At 38.9% G+C, this 15,098-nt stretch overlaps 1 protein-coding gene across 4 annotated transcripts in view; it reads right to left on the bottom strand.

The window, feature by feature from the left end:
* CRHR2 (corticotropin releasing hormone receptor 2) overlaps positions 1–15,098 on the bottom strand; it is a 157,594-nt gene that overhangs the window by 24,074 nt on the left and 118,422 nt on the right. For all 4 annotated transcript variants that reach the window (XM_065628081.1, XM_065628082.1, XM_065628079.1 and 1 more), the window contains exons 9-10: positions 12,447–12,519; positions 752–837 (exon numbers count right to left, since the gene is read on the bottom strand). In XM_065628081.1, the coding sequence (XP_065484153.1) occupies positions 752–837; positions 12,447–12,519 (159 nt within the window). The remainder of the gene's footprint in view (positions 1–751; positions 838–12,446; positions 12,520–15,098) is intronic.

Genomic DNA, 15,098 nt, shown 5'->3' with positions numbered 1-15,098 from the left:
GGCTGCGAAAAAAGAAGATTCCATCGTAGAGCTTGTAGCAAGGATAAGATCATCGTAATCTGTTCAAGGACGAAGACAGCTACATTAGATTGCCTCAGAATCTAATATCTCTGATGCTCCCTGCAAACTGCAGCAGGGAGAAAACTGTACTGAGACTGGAATCAGTATCTCTTTTTTTTCATTCTAGTTTCAGTTTTATGGCATGAGGTTTGAGCATGAAAAAGGGGTATTTTTCCTCTTGATTTCTCAGGAAATGTGCAGAGAAAAGTCAGAATGACAAAATCAGACCACTGCATTGATTTCATATTTGTCCCCAAACCCCAGACAGGGTAAAAAGGAAGGAATCAAGCAAATCAAAACCCCACTACTGCAGCAAAACTGCCTCCAAAGCCAAGAGCAGGCAAATATTCTTGTGTACACAGGGGAATTGATAAACTTCCCAGCTTCACTTGAAATTCAGTCCTTCAGATTTCATTGGAGGGGGGAAATTTCATGTGTGCTTTGGGGCATGTGCAAGACTGAAGGTGGTGAAGAGGCTGGTGGCTGCGGCAGCTCACGTGTCCGTGCCCGTGTGCCAAGGCTGTTTGCAAAAATAAACTCTTTGTACATTACTATCTGAGCTCACAGAGCAAGAAAGTCACCCTCCGAGATCAAAAGAGGCTCATGGAAAGAAAAAGTTGGTACAAGGACGAGGCAGGCAAAGCAGTTCTTTGTTAACACCATAAACAGCAAGAAGTGCCAGCTGACTTACCTGTACTGTATTGTTTCTGAAGTGGTTGAAGCTCTCAGCTTTGTCATTAAAATCCTAACTATGTTAAATAGAAATACAAAATTTATCTGGAAAAGAAGGAAGAGAGAGGAAAAAATAAAATCATTGAGTCAAACGGTGGCCTAAAAGATGTGTTACACCTTAAAAGGCACATTTTACAGTTCAAATACAATTGGAAACAGCCTCTTGGTTTTCCCATTGCTCACAACAGACTCAGTATTTTACTGGAAATATCAGATTATTCAGTAAATATCCAACAACTATTAAAATTTTCAAAGCAGCAATGAAAATGGAGTACAGAATTAATGGTTCCAGCAAGGAACTCACTCATTTCCTGGGTGCTACAATGAACTAAGGGTGGGATTTGTTTGACTATTTGCATCCGTCTCTGGCTCGGCTCATCCAGGTCTCCCTGTGCAGTGTATTTGGCAGCCCTGTGTTGTGTCGATAGGGCAGGTGTTTGAAACCACCCCCCCGTTCCACAGCACCCTGTGATGCTTGTGTATGGCTCCCTGGAGCCAAAGCACTCGACTGCATCGCAGAGACCTGAATGTGAGCACTCCATTTAAAACACAGCAGACGAATCATACCTGAAAAATGCCTGGTTTGGTTTGGTTTGTTTTGTTTTCACTGTCTTTAAAGGTGAGATGATAGACTTGCCACTTCCCTTCTTAATCTGCTGAGCTGGGTAATTATTATTTCTGTTACAATCTCACCGCTGAGAACTGAAATTTGCTCTAATTGCTGTTGTAGCATCTGCTGGCAAGTTTCTTACGTAAGTTTCCTCTCAGTGTAAACAGGAAAGAAATAAAAAAAAAAAAAAGAAAAGAAGATTCTGATTTGTAGACTGTGATCAGCAGAAGGATTTGGCACCTAGAAGCAAATTTTGGATTGCTTTCAACACATAAAATAGGGTAGCTTGCAAAATTGTCGATGATGTACACTGTCAGAACTGCAGAACTGCCACCTCAGGACTGCTGAGGTCACAACCCAAGCTCGTAAGAAGATATTTATCTCACACCCATTTCCAGACTCCCAGGGCTCCTGGCATTTTGCAGCCTACGAATAGAACAATTCTGTGATTGATTTCCAACTATTAACACTGTAGCAGAGCTGCCAATTTCAAGGTGTTCTCAAAATATTCTCCTTTTTTTATGTGGTATATTTCAACGATTATAGTATCTTGGCATCCATCATATCATTCCCTGTGGTTACTATAACATGGTTTATAAAAAATGGTGCAATAAGCACCTGAATAGACACTGGGAGACTGACAGTGTTGGAAATCGTGTATATTAAACGGTTATTAAGTGAGATACAAAAATGCTGCTCTAGCAGTTAACGTGACATTTTTGAAATAATTTTCTTAGCAGAGCAGGGCCTTAGGGAGTATAAGAAATAAATAAATAAACCAGTGCAGTTTACATAGCTGTTATTGCTAGAATTGTCTTTATTATATTTAAGAGCTTGAAGTCAACAGGTTCTCCATTTATCAGAGACAAAACCAGCTTCACATCACTGGTTTGACTTGAGTCTTAAACTCCTGACATTGGTGACTGCACCGTTCCTCAATAAAAGAAAGAGAAATGTTCAGCCACTCTCTACCGAGGGGGAGGTGGATGGGGTGGCCTTCACTCACAGGAAGAAAACTTCCACCTCCGAAATTCTGCTGACAAATCTTGAGGTTCTTCATCAGCTCAGAGCCAGGTTTGGGTTACTTCTATTGAGGATGCAAAAAAGGCACCAACCCAAAACTTGCTACTTTTGCAATCATAATAGAAGGTGCCAGATGGAATTATAGACTCTTAGGGAAGGGCAAGTTCCAAATATAAGTATGACTAATTACATGGGATTAACATGATGAACTGGACTGAGAAAGCATTTCAAGTTTCATGAGTCCTAGTCTGATGTGATAGCAGGGAACTGGAAATTCAAATTGCCATGGGTTGCATCAGAAAAATTACTGATTTTGATATTTTCTGAAATTAAATTGCAGAAGTCTGATTCATCAGTCCAGAAGGAGAATTGCTAGCTGAAATGTTTGGGAGCTGCTTCACTAGAAATACTCTTCTTCTATATGAATCAGGTTTTCATTCTCCCACTCTTTCCCCTAAGCAACTTCCATCCAAGGGTTGCAGAAAGAAGACAACTGTGACATAAGGGCTATGGTGGACTGGTACATGTGATGGGGCTGATAAGAGACCACGACTCTCTACAGCAGCAATAAGAAGGCAGATACCTTGGTGCTTCCTTCTAACGAGCTGCCCAGGTGTCAGAAGAAAGCCTGCTAGGGACATTATTTCTATAATATTTTCTAGGAGAGAGGAACACTGATGCCAAAACAGGGGGACCAGCCACTCACCCCGAGTCCCCTTGCTAGTTCAGACATTGAATATGCTCCTTGAATAACCAATGGAGAAAAATAGCTACTTTTACATTACAGTTCCTCCTTCTATTTTTATTGTTTACTTCATCATGAGGTGACTCTCCTCACTTTGAAGTGCCTCTTTGTGTGACTTGCATAGACAGACCTGTTGGGAGGCCATATATTAATATTACAGGGCCCCAATCCAGGGCTGCAATTGAGTTGTCTAAACTCAATCGCTGAGAGGCATTTTTGGTGCCTGGCCTCAAACTACTACTTGAGAACAGCATGGGCTTTCTAGAGGACCTGTATCCTCCCCAGACCCATGTGGGGCTGATAGAACATCTGAAAAGGTACTATGAACCTACATTTAGGCAAAAAGATCTCTCCTCTTTGTTAGGTTAAATAAAGCCTATCTTTAGAGTCTTAACATTTCCCAATGGGACAGCTGTGAATACAAAGTCACATGGATTTTTTTGAAAAGTATGAAGGTACAGAAGAAGACTTCTTTGGCTAATGCTTGGTGGCCTTAACCCATTTGGCATTTTGGTGTTACAACAATAACAATTGTTTGTAGAAAATATGTTCCACTGCTCACCCAAGGCTCCAGAAACAGATCCCAAATGCCACCTTACCTAACTGCAGAAATAAACTCAGTCCCGGGATTTTTATGTCCTGGTCTGATCCTCATAAACAACTGCTCTGTAAATAGCAAACCTGGATCCAAACTCCTCTGGATTCTTAGGGAGGGTCCCAATTTAAGCTGTTCCAAACTCCAGACCTGACATTTACTCAACAATTATACTTGGCTAACGTTTAATAAATGAATTTAAAATGCCCATCAAAGCCTTGGTAGTCACCTAAGGACAAATGTCAGAGCTGATGCCCTGTCATCTGATCACCTTGATGTGTAAAGAAAGAGTATGAGAGCAAACATTCAATGACATTGTACACCGAGTATGGAGTCCTGGCTTTCAGCAACAGCCAACTCTGAGGACATGTTAAGATGAGCTTTAGAGACTCATCTCTGTGTCTCAATGAGCTTTTTCTCCCTGAATGGATCTAACCCAGGTATCCTGAGTTTGAACGGAGCGCAGCTGTGTCTGTTGAGGATCATATAACACATTCTATTATACGAAAGCTTAAAAATGTTTTGAGGCACCAACATCAAGGGTTCCCTTTTGTCTCTGTGAAGGTTTCTCTGGGAGGTACTTAAGGCTTGAATAGGATAACCTCGCAAAGGCAGAGCTTAGCAACTAAAAAATTCCAAGGCAAAAGATGCTAATGTGATAACATCAAAATACTTATTTCTGGTTTTGCCTACTAGAAACACATTTCACTGTGTTCAATTTTGATGACTGCCTTTAAAATGACACTCCATTTCAGAAAGGTATTTGGCTCAGTAAGACCTTTAGTAGGTCCTAAAGAGGTCTAATCTGAAGATAATTTTTCACAGCATAATTAGAAGGATTTTTATCGTCCATTTGTCCACACTGGGCCTGACACCACAGTTCACAGAGATGATAGCTTGAGTTTTTCAGGACAAAAGACACAACCTGGGAATCAAACAGTTAACAGGCTGCTGCAGACAGCCTGCAAAAGCTGAAGTCTTTGAAAGGAAAATGGAGCTATTTTCTTGGCTGGAGAGAATCCATACAGTTCTAGTGGCTACCAGAATGATTGTGATCTACAGGCAAGGAAGATGAAGCCTCTGGTGTTTATTCCTTATATATATATATATTGTAAAGTTTCTAAGGAAGAAAGATCTTACTACTGCAAAGTGAGTTTTCCTAGAAAAGAGCCCCTGTACTGTATCTAGGAAAGTACACAATTATTTATCAAGGACTTTCTTGTTATTATTGGAGCTCTGTGTCAACAGATTAATTTCTCTCAGAACTGGACAGGTCTAACAAAACCCACACATCAGTTCCATAAATGGAGACTGACGAATGGAAGTAATGATGACAGGGAGTACAGCCTTTTTATTTATCTTTAATCTCGCTTGATATTTTTATTCCTTTCTGTTTATACATGTTTTCTACTTCATATTGGAAACTAGAACTAAGAATTTTTCCCTTGATGTTTATAGATAGATAAAATTAATCCAAAGGTGAGGTCTTGAGGACAGAATAAAACAGCTTATTCCATATTCTCGTACTTATATTTATGACGTGGTAAGAATACCCATATTGCTGGAATAAGATCCTTCCAACTACAGAGAGGAAAGAAGTAGTTTTCATACCTTGCCAGGGCTTCAGAAGATTAGTGTTCCCATTTCTAAACTGAGATGAAAATTCAGAGCCCCAAATTTGAGTTATAAGCTAGTGATCCAAAAAGCATTTGGACGACCTGTTTTGGCACTGGTCAGTTATAATCTGAACACAGAAACACAGAAGCTACTTTGAACCAAAAGATACTTAAAAGATACATAAAAACCAACTCCAGTTTTTTCTCCCTTAGTGAGATGAAATATCCAAAGTATTCCGAGATGCACGTAAGAGGGAACTCAGACTGTGAGGGCTTCTTTGCAGTTTTCCTTAAGCTCAGGAGATTAAATGGGAAGTCTTTAAGGTCTTTTCCTCTCTTTTGAGAGTTTAATGGGCAATTAGGATTTATTTTGATCATTTCTGCTTCCTGTTTTATGCTTCACAGAAAGCTTGTGCTTGTGTGCTTCCCATGATTTTTACTCCTCTTCACTCCCAGGAAGTGTAAATATTATTCTATTTAGACTTTGCATTTTTATGCGACATGGTAAAATCCACCCCAGGATTAAGTAACCCAAACTGGCCTCAGAGCAGTCATTTCAGCTGGAGCGCTATATACTGTCATCCTGACCTCAAATGAATAGTCTGCCAGTTTATTAATGCCTCGTTTTAATTCGCTAGTCATACTGTCCTGACATGATTCTCAGCCAGGGCCTTTTATCACAAAAGTTTCCCTTTTCAGAAAGAAATTATAGAAAGAAAGAGACATTGTAGGAGTGTATATGGTACTGGAAACTTTGTTCGACACCATTTACTCTACAGCTACAAAATGTAAACAGGAAAACAGTAATAGCAGTGACAGCAGAATTTGAGATTAAAATCTGGAAGGACTGTAATCAAATCAGCCTATTATCTTTATCCTATGTATAACTACGACAACATGCTTGCAAACCAGTGAAAATTATGATAAATGTCTTGTAAGAAAAGCTCATAGATTTCAACAGTTTGCAGGTCATGAAACCTGCTAGCAGTGGAAGAACTGGGAAGCTGTAGAGAACAGGAAATTTTAAAAATTGATAGGAAAACTAAATTAATCAACAATCCAGTGGCTGAAACAAAAAAACCCCCAAACAAACAAAAATACCCAAACCCCATAAGCAATCAGATAGGAAGGAGAAGGGCAAATGAAAAAGATCTATCTATATTAATAATAATAAAAAAAATTGTCAGTCTTTAAAGAGAACACTGCAGAAGTGGAAGAAGAAGTGTGAAGACAGTCAGCAGAAACTAAGAAAATATTCAGATATGCAATTATATCAGCAAGGAAGTCATTTGTACAGAACTAGGGGATACTTTTCAGATAAAACAAAAATGAAATGCCTACAGATACATACATAGGTACAATACTTCTATATATAAAATGGAAAGTGAACAGATCTTTGTAGAAGATCAAAAGAAAGGAACTTTAATAATGTGGACTGGAACACCCTGAGTGGAGAATTACAGTCAAGCAAAGGGAAGTGAAGATCAAGATTAAGACGCGCTACAGATTTTATCTTATTTGATAATATCAGAAACGAATGGATTCCATGAATATTGGCTAAGTTGCTTAATAAACCTATTTTCCCTGCATGTAACACTTTTAAAGACATGCTGGAAAAAAATGTGTGTAACAGGATGGTAGAAAGACAGGTGTGCTCTGCAGAAGTGTGAGTACCTATTTGGTGTGAGCATAATAATGCAAAAGCATGGAGAAGCGTACTTCACAAAGAAAAAAAAAAAGCACATGAACAGCATACAGTATCATCACACTGATAAATTAGGGCACAGGATGGGAAGAATTATTGAGCCAAGCCCTATAGCTATTGTAAACAGTTGTACTGAAACATCCTTTGTACTAGTGGCCAATATTGAAGAAATTGTTACTATTCCTTTTCTTCTGTTGGAAGACAGGTAATGGAGCCTACTTCTGTGAATGCTAGAAGTCTTAAATATGTTAATGGTCATTCATAAAAATGTCCTTTTTTGTCAACAACACTATTAAAATTAATTAACTCTCCTCTCCTCTGTGATGTACTTATAAAAAACATTGTATCTTTCCGCAGTCTTGGTTTTGGAAAGCTAAACAAACTCAGATATTTATGGAAACTTTCTCCATGACATGGTCTTCCAGAACACTGGCCAGTGGTTGGTATATATGGGATAATGCTATATCTCATAACCTGAAGGTGAACAAGAGCTGGACAAATTCTTTGCAAACACTGTAAAGAAAATAATTTGTAGAAATAAAATATAAAGGGGAAGAATGATACAGTTTGCAAAATCCTCTGAGAGAGTCAGCGTGGGGACACGGAGAATCCAGTTGATAGTTTACTCAGGTTTCTGAAAGTAATTTGAATCTGTTTCTACAAAAGGTCCTATAGAAATTTGGCTGCTATAGGTTTGGAGGAAAGAGTATAATGCATAGAAATACAAGAAAGAGAGAGTAGGAATATATATAGTCTGTTTTCTCAATTGAGAGAGACTACTGGTAGTTCTGTGCTCTTTTACATGGACCTTTGTGTGTCTATAAAGGGGAATGAAGAGCATGCTGACAGATTTTAACTGACACTAAGCTGATTCAGGATAGTAAAAATAAAAGCTGTTTGCAAAGAGCTGTATAGGGACTCACAATACTAAGTGACCAGGCAATAACGTGCCATATGACATCACATGATATAAAGGTGACACAATGGGGAAGCAAAGCAATCTTAACTTTACATGAAGAGTTATGAGCTTTGGGTATTTTCATTCATAAAACTTGGAATTACACTAGATGGCTCCCTGAAAACTTCATCTCAGTTCTGAGTGGCACTCAAGGAAGGAAACAAAAAGTGTTCGGGATAACTGCGAAAGAAAAAAGAAGAAAAAACAGAGAAGAGGATGCTGCTATAAAAATCCATTTGTGTGGTCACACCTTGAGTACCGGGGTAAGCTTGATCTTGCCATCACAAAAATGCTACGTATTTAATGATTAGCACATCATAAAAAACAGTTCAGTCCACCTGTCAGCTGTCTCCTGAGCAAAATTCCGCGTTGCAATAAGGATCAGCCCATCATCTTAAGGACACTTAACTCTTCTACAACACTTGTCATCCAGGGATCTCAAAGCATTTTGCAAAGGAAGATAAGTATCATTAAACTTGCTTTGTAGCTGGGGAAACTGAGACCTAGAGCAGCAATCTAACTTGTTCAAAAGTAAATAGCTGATGCAGGCAGAGACAGAAGCGGACTCCGGTTCTTCCTTTCAGCTCAGACACCCACTATGCCAGCAGTTAATTGATTGTGATGAATTATTTTCAACGAGACCCAAAAAGCAGAGGTGAGAAAACTGTTCAGTTCTCAAGCACGAGGGAAAAAAACCTCTTAAAGCTGAAGGTAAGGTTTGTATAAAAACCAAATTTTATATATATATATATATATACACTTGATCTGCCTGTTTGAAAAACTGAAAGTCTAATACAACTTTAGCTCTGAGAAATATTGCAAAGCAGTTCATATCTGGGGGCAGTTCACAGCAGTAGTTACTGAGAAAAAAAGCAGCTCAGGTAAATGCCTCTGGTGCCTATTTTCTGAGGTTTGTCCTCTGTTATGGCTGTGTTTTCGTGGTTCACCTGTTCTTTGAGAGGGATTACATTTAAAATTGCACATGAGAAATACATTTTTTCTTCATAAAATCAGGCTGTTCCCTGGTATGTACTTCCAACCCTTTGCTCCTTCTTTACCTTCAGAGAGGGATGTATGATTGAAACATAGTTATGCCACTCTGAGGAAAGATACCAGAATTTAAAAAAACCCCACACTAATTTGAAGGGAAAATACCGAACAGTGTATTTTTCTAGCACTATCAGAAATTGAATTTCAAAGCTTCCAGTGTACTGAATGGTTAGATATCTCCTGGGATATTTTCAAGCTAAAATCCATTCAGGAATGAAACAAAGAAGGATGATTACCTACATTTTCTCCCTCACATTTTTTTGTCGATAAAAATACAGATTTCTCGCCCAATATTTAGGATCAGCATTTATACCCAGTTTCCTTTGCCTCTGAAACTGTCTCAGAAATTGTCTCTGAAATTGTTTTGAGCACAAGTCAATGTTCAAGTTTCTTCTAAAGACAAGTAGGAAAGCAGTCAAACCAATTTCTCTACTGCATTGTTCCAAGCTTTTGTACCCTGCAATATAACAAAGAGTAAAATGGTTTTTAAAATGGACTTGAGGACTGCTATGGTGATCAAAGGGCTTTATTTTTGACCAGTTTGCATTTCCTGGTGAGGCTCAGAACTGCATGATCTGTTTCTTGGTGTTACGCCACCTTGTGCTGCAGCAGGTTCAGTGCATAGAGTTACGGAAAAGAGAAACCCAAACTAAAGGAAATAATTTTTAATAGACAAAATCCTCCTGTCTTTCAAAGAGAGCTGGCATCTTTAGAAGCAGGTTTTATTCCTCTGGAACTAAGAATATTTACCCACAATAACACTTTATTCATATTACCACTGATTGGTATATTGATGTGTCGAGAACACATAATGGTGCCACCTTTGTCTAACAGGTACCCAAATCTCAGCTGGGCACTTGGCTCTTAACTAGCTGAGTGAAATTAGTTTTAACTGCCACATACTACATGCTTGCATGTGGACAGGAACTGCAATTTGATTGAGTTTTTAAACCTTTGCCTTTTAGTGTGAGCCCTGTTTTGGAAATGACATTAGGTTCTTCTAGTAACATTCAATGTCTCTCCAGCAGGACACAGAATTGTCCTGTATATTCTTTCATAAAACATGAACCTCAGTTGAACATTTCAATTCTTCGTTAATTCAAATCGAACTTATTAGCTGTGACGGAAAGGGGTCACAGGGTTGTACTATTTTTGACATCTTTACGTCTTGCATTTCTGGTCACTATTGTTCACTGAAGAGAAGAGGGAAGCAGCACTTTGTCTTCATCTATGTTAAGGCAAAGTCATACTGACATACAGGGGGGTGGTGTTGGGCTGTGTTGCCCTGCAAACATGGCAGACGTCAAACTTCAGCTCTCTTAATGCAGCGTTTCTCACAGCACCCTTGAAAGGGTCAGTAACTCCAATAATGATAAGTGATGCTTGAGTCATTATATGGGATTTGTTTTTATCCATGTAAGGATCAAAAAAATGAGCCTGTCAAGTTGCTTTAATACTCTGTGGGGTTGTGTATTTTAATTATAAACACAAGACTCAACTGTAAGTTAAAAAAAACGGGGGAGGGGAAAGGAGCATCACATTTTAGCAATCAGGAGTGTGTTGTAACACGACTTTCCAGATTTGCCTTTTAAACTGTATTTTCAGAGAGCTCTTTTCCTCACTTGGCAGTGATTTCTGAAGGAGTAACCATAAGAAAAGCAAAGGAAGGGTTTGCCCTTATATTACTTCTCTAAATTGTATCAGCTGCTCTCCACCCCACAGTGCAATTACTGTTGTTATCTCATTAGTGTTTTAATTAAAGCTCAAGTGCAGGGCCATGTAGAAAGGTTCAACACACAATGTCAGTTCAGGGGACTGTGGTTATTGGCTCAGTTTAGAGGGGTCTCAAGGCTGCTCTAAATTAGAGGCAGACATAATGACCTGTATATAACGATGAAGCCTCCAACTGTACCTCCATTTTCTGTGCCCCTTTGGGGTCTTTAAATAAAGTACTATTCTGGGGAGAGGGGAAAAAAAAAAAAAGCTATTTTCATGACTCTAAGCTACCTATGGTGTCTGTCAGAGATGCTGTCCAAGGATTTTACAGATCTTGTTGACTAAATGAGTTGTGGTAGATTCACAGACTTCTAGGCAACGATGTGAAAACCAAATTGCAAACTTGCTACCTTGTATTGTTTAAATAGGATTTGTTTGTGAGTTAGTCTTTATGTCAGTGAGTCAATTTACTGTGACGCTGTTTGTGGTTTTGGGATGACTCCCTTGGTGACACACAGTCATATTGTGTGTATCACACCGATTGTATTTCTCTCCTTAGAACATGAAGAAAATAATTTTTACATAAACCCAGACTCCTCCCACCTTTTTTTCTCTTTTCAGCTCTGCACAATATGTTCCGTTTGCTGCATTTTATCAATTAACACAGAAATGTATTTTCCTGATTTCAGGTTAGGAATCATTCAGATTAACAGCTGTCTTCCTAGGCACAGCACTGATAAAGTGAGAGCCTTGAAAAAGCTGGCAGTGGCTCCTATTCTGGAGCATTTGCACCTTCTCTGTGGATGTTGGAATGACATAAAGGACAGCTATACTGCGTCTCGGTTGCCTAAGAGAGGGGACCTAACCAAGCCCTGTGAATTCTCTATTACAACATCTGCCTTCTTCCTAGGTGGCTTTTACCACAAAGGAGTAGAAGAGTAGAATCATGTTTTTCAGCATTGTCCATTCTAATAGTATTGACCTTTTCCATCCACACTCAATATCTTCTGGGAAGGCATCGCTGCCTTATAGTTATAGGTTTAAAATGGTTTATGAATGAGCTTCCTTCTTCCTTTGCCTACTGTTCACTGGCACAGAGGACAGTATTGGGCAAACAGATAAACAGCCTGTTAACTATAGGTGGCACTGAAAAGGAAACCTGACAACAGGAAAGCTGACAAACAAATACCCAGCAATGATGGGGAATGAAGATGTAGATGGTTGTACAAGGAGATGTAATTCTGTAACAGGATTACTACATTTTTCTAATCAATGTGCATGACAGAATTGCTTTAGCTCTCAAGAGCCTCAAATGGATGAGCAGATATTGTAATGTACCTCCTGTTTTTGAACTTTTTACCATCCTGCATCTCAAAACATTGTACAAAGGAAAGCAAATGGCATTACAGAGGGAGGAGGAAAGAATGGCCTAAGGTCAAGGAAACAGCCAAAACCAAATCACTGCAATTCTGACTTGCAGTGTTCGCTACTGTGGCAACTTTAGAGAACAGCTGAAGATGTTCGACCTTGTTTGTGTTTTATTTTACTTAAAAGTGGATGTGGAACATCACATACGCCTATTAAATTATCCCTCAATGGGAGATGGCAACGTCCTTCCACCCACATACACACTTACCAGAAGAACAAGAATCACTGGCCCTTGATATATGTAGTCGATATATTTCCCTGGCTCCTTTCCAAACCAGCACCTGTAAGAAAACAAACAAATAAGAAAATAATTTATAAAGGGGAATGCATTTCTTTTATATTTTAATATCAAAAACACCATAGAGAGATGTTCCCTTATTGCCCAAGTTGTTTAATCATGTACATAATTGGCAAGTGACTGAGTTTTCTGCTATAAAGCCACTTTTTGCTTGGACACAGCTCTGAGCCCCATTTTCCCCTCCCATTAGCACATTCATGTTCTCACTATGGTTTTGGCTATTGCCCATGTAAATATTTCCAAGAAATGTGAGAACCTGCTATAAAGGAGGATACAGAAGATATGTCCTGCTGGGTCTGAAAAAGGGATGAAACAAATATTCTTTGTAAGGAAAAAAAAACCTGTTATCTATTGCAGTGTCCAGCAGCACTTCAATTCTATAAAGCAAGGGCTGTTACTTAGAGCAAATATGTCTCAATCTGTGTGGAAATGCTGTCTAAATAAGGTACTGCATGAATTAGAAGTTCTGGCTTGACTTTCACTTCCACTAATTAGAAGTGTTTGCTCCCTGTTATCTTTTTTGTACAACAGACTAAACCTGTGATTTCACAGTGACCGGTACTGGTGTTTACTTCATTCCTTTAACTGAGTAATAAACTGGTTATATCTATGTCAGCAAATGAATCAGAACCGAGCTTAGACCTAGACTCAGTCACTTACACTATTAAATTTTCCTTGATGCAGTTTTGGCCCAGGCTAAGCAATATCCAACCCCAAAACAGTTCTTGGGGAGCCAATTTGGAGTAGCGTGAACCAGAGGACATTCCCAATAGTCTACAAACTGCAGCTACCCTGATTTGGAGGCTGAGAGTGTTTAATAATATGGATGTGAACTATTCCATGCTATTTGGACTCCAGCCTAAGGAATGATTCCATGTCTAGCTAGTTTAATACTGCAGATATAGCCGCATGGTCTGGATCCTGGTTCCACCCAGAAGAGACAACTTTGCTATCACAATGCCTTAAGGTCATTGGAGCTCCAGGTCCTGTAAGAAGTAGATTTTGGAGTTCAAAAGTCTGAGAGTTTTTTTGCCCTTGGTGGATACCACGCAAAAAGTTTACAGAGCAAAAAATAGATCTTTCCTGTGTATGCCTTATGACAAAAGATAATTGCCACTGGGGACGTTAAACCAAAGGCAATTTCTGATCCAAGGAGGCCACGAGTAAAAGTGCAGATTTTCACTTTTACAAACATTCAAGAAATAACACTTGTTACCTTGAAGAGGTTGCAGTCTGTAAGACACAACCTCATGAGTCCAAGGCAAATAAATTGGGATAAGGAAAGCTATGGTTCAGATGGAATTATTGGGAATCACATAATGCCCCCTTCTCCAGAAGGTATTGCTTGCTAAAACTGAAGGAGCTGTTTTCCCATTGCAGAATGCTCTTATTGAACTGAATGCACAGAAATATTGAGATATGCAGCAGATATCTAGGAGCAGAAATCAGTATCACACAATTGTTTGCATTTTCTTGAGTCAATTTCTACATATTTTAAATTCTAAATAAATGAGAGAGCTTTGAATATTTTTAAATACAAAACATGTCTGTTATTCCCTGGTGCACTGACTGAAAATTAGTTTAAATTGATAATTTTCCAACTAATCTTCAAAATTTGGTGATGAGAGCAAGACTCGGAATAAGGTTCTTCCTGCAGCCAAGTTATCATCCTAGAAGAATCCGCAGGGCAGCCTTAAATGAGGGAGACCGAGGAGACTGGTGGGTGTTTTGTTTCACTTTTTTTTTTCTTTTTAGTTATGGAGATGGAAAGATATGAAGAAAAATGAATTGCAAGATATGCCAAGGTGGGAAACACAACTTTCCTGAGCTTGCAAGACCTAAATTTGAGAATCTTTTTTGAAGGGCATTTTGGGAGAACTATTATATATTGCCTGAAACTCTGAGAACCAAGAGCTACTTGGAGTTTCTGGGCAGCTGGCTATTCTAGCAGAGGATCTAGAAGGGGGACTAATAAGAAACAGGCTGGGGCATGTGGCAGAACTTGGTGGGCCAGAAAAAGTCAGCAGAGAATTTGGCACAGAGCTGGTAGGGCACAAATGAGGTTCCAGAGCACAGGCTGCTCATTGCTCTTTGGAATTTAAATATTGCTTAAGTGTAAGAACATTCTGAAGAGCAAAATGCTGACGTTTATTATCTGAAGCCCAGTATTAGACCATGGTTGCATTGAGTGAAGCGTGATGTGTTTATACAAACTTTCACATATAATTCGAGGGAATAAGTTTGTGGCCAAAGGTAGACTTCTACACAACAGGCATCTCCATAGGAGCTTGATGCTCCAGGAGTTAATGGAAACAAACAAAAAAATAAATAGTAGCTTTTCTAGGACATCGCTAATCTCATTAGGCTATGGAATAGATCTGTTACATTGTCATCTAAACATTTCTAATGTATCCATTAAATCAGACAAGTAATGGTAAGAAGACAGATATACCAGTGGCATCACATATGTCTGCATTTGATTAGCTATATTTCATATTTACAGTCAAATCGTTCAAACTGGGACCTTAGCTGAGATATTGCAAACTTTTCTGCCTGTCATCT

Source organism: Caloenas nicobarica, chromosome 2 (genome assembly GCF_036013445.1).
Source record: "Caloenas nicobarica isolate bCalNic1 chromosome 2, bCalNic1.hap1, whole genome shotgun sequence".
NCBI classification, from domain to species: domain Eukaryota; kingdom Metazoa; phylum Chordata; class Aves; order Columbiformes; family Columbidae; genus Caloenas; species Caloenas nicobarica.
The sequence above is the reverse complement of the archived record's forward strand: the minus strand, read 5'-3'. Positions and strand labels throughout refer to the sequence as shown.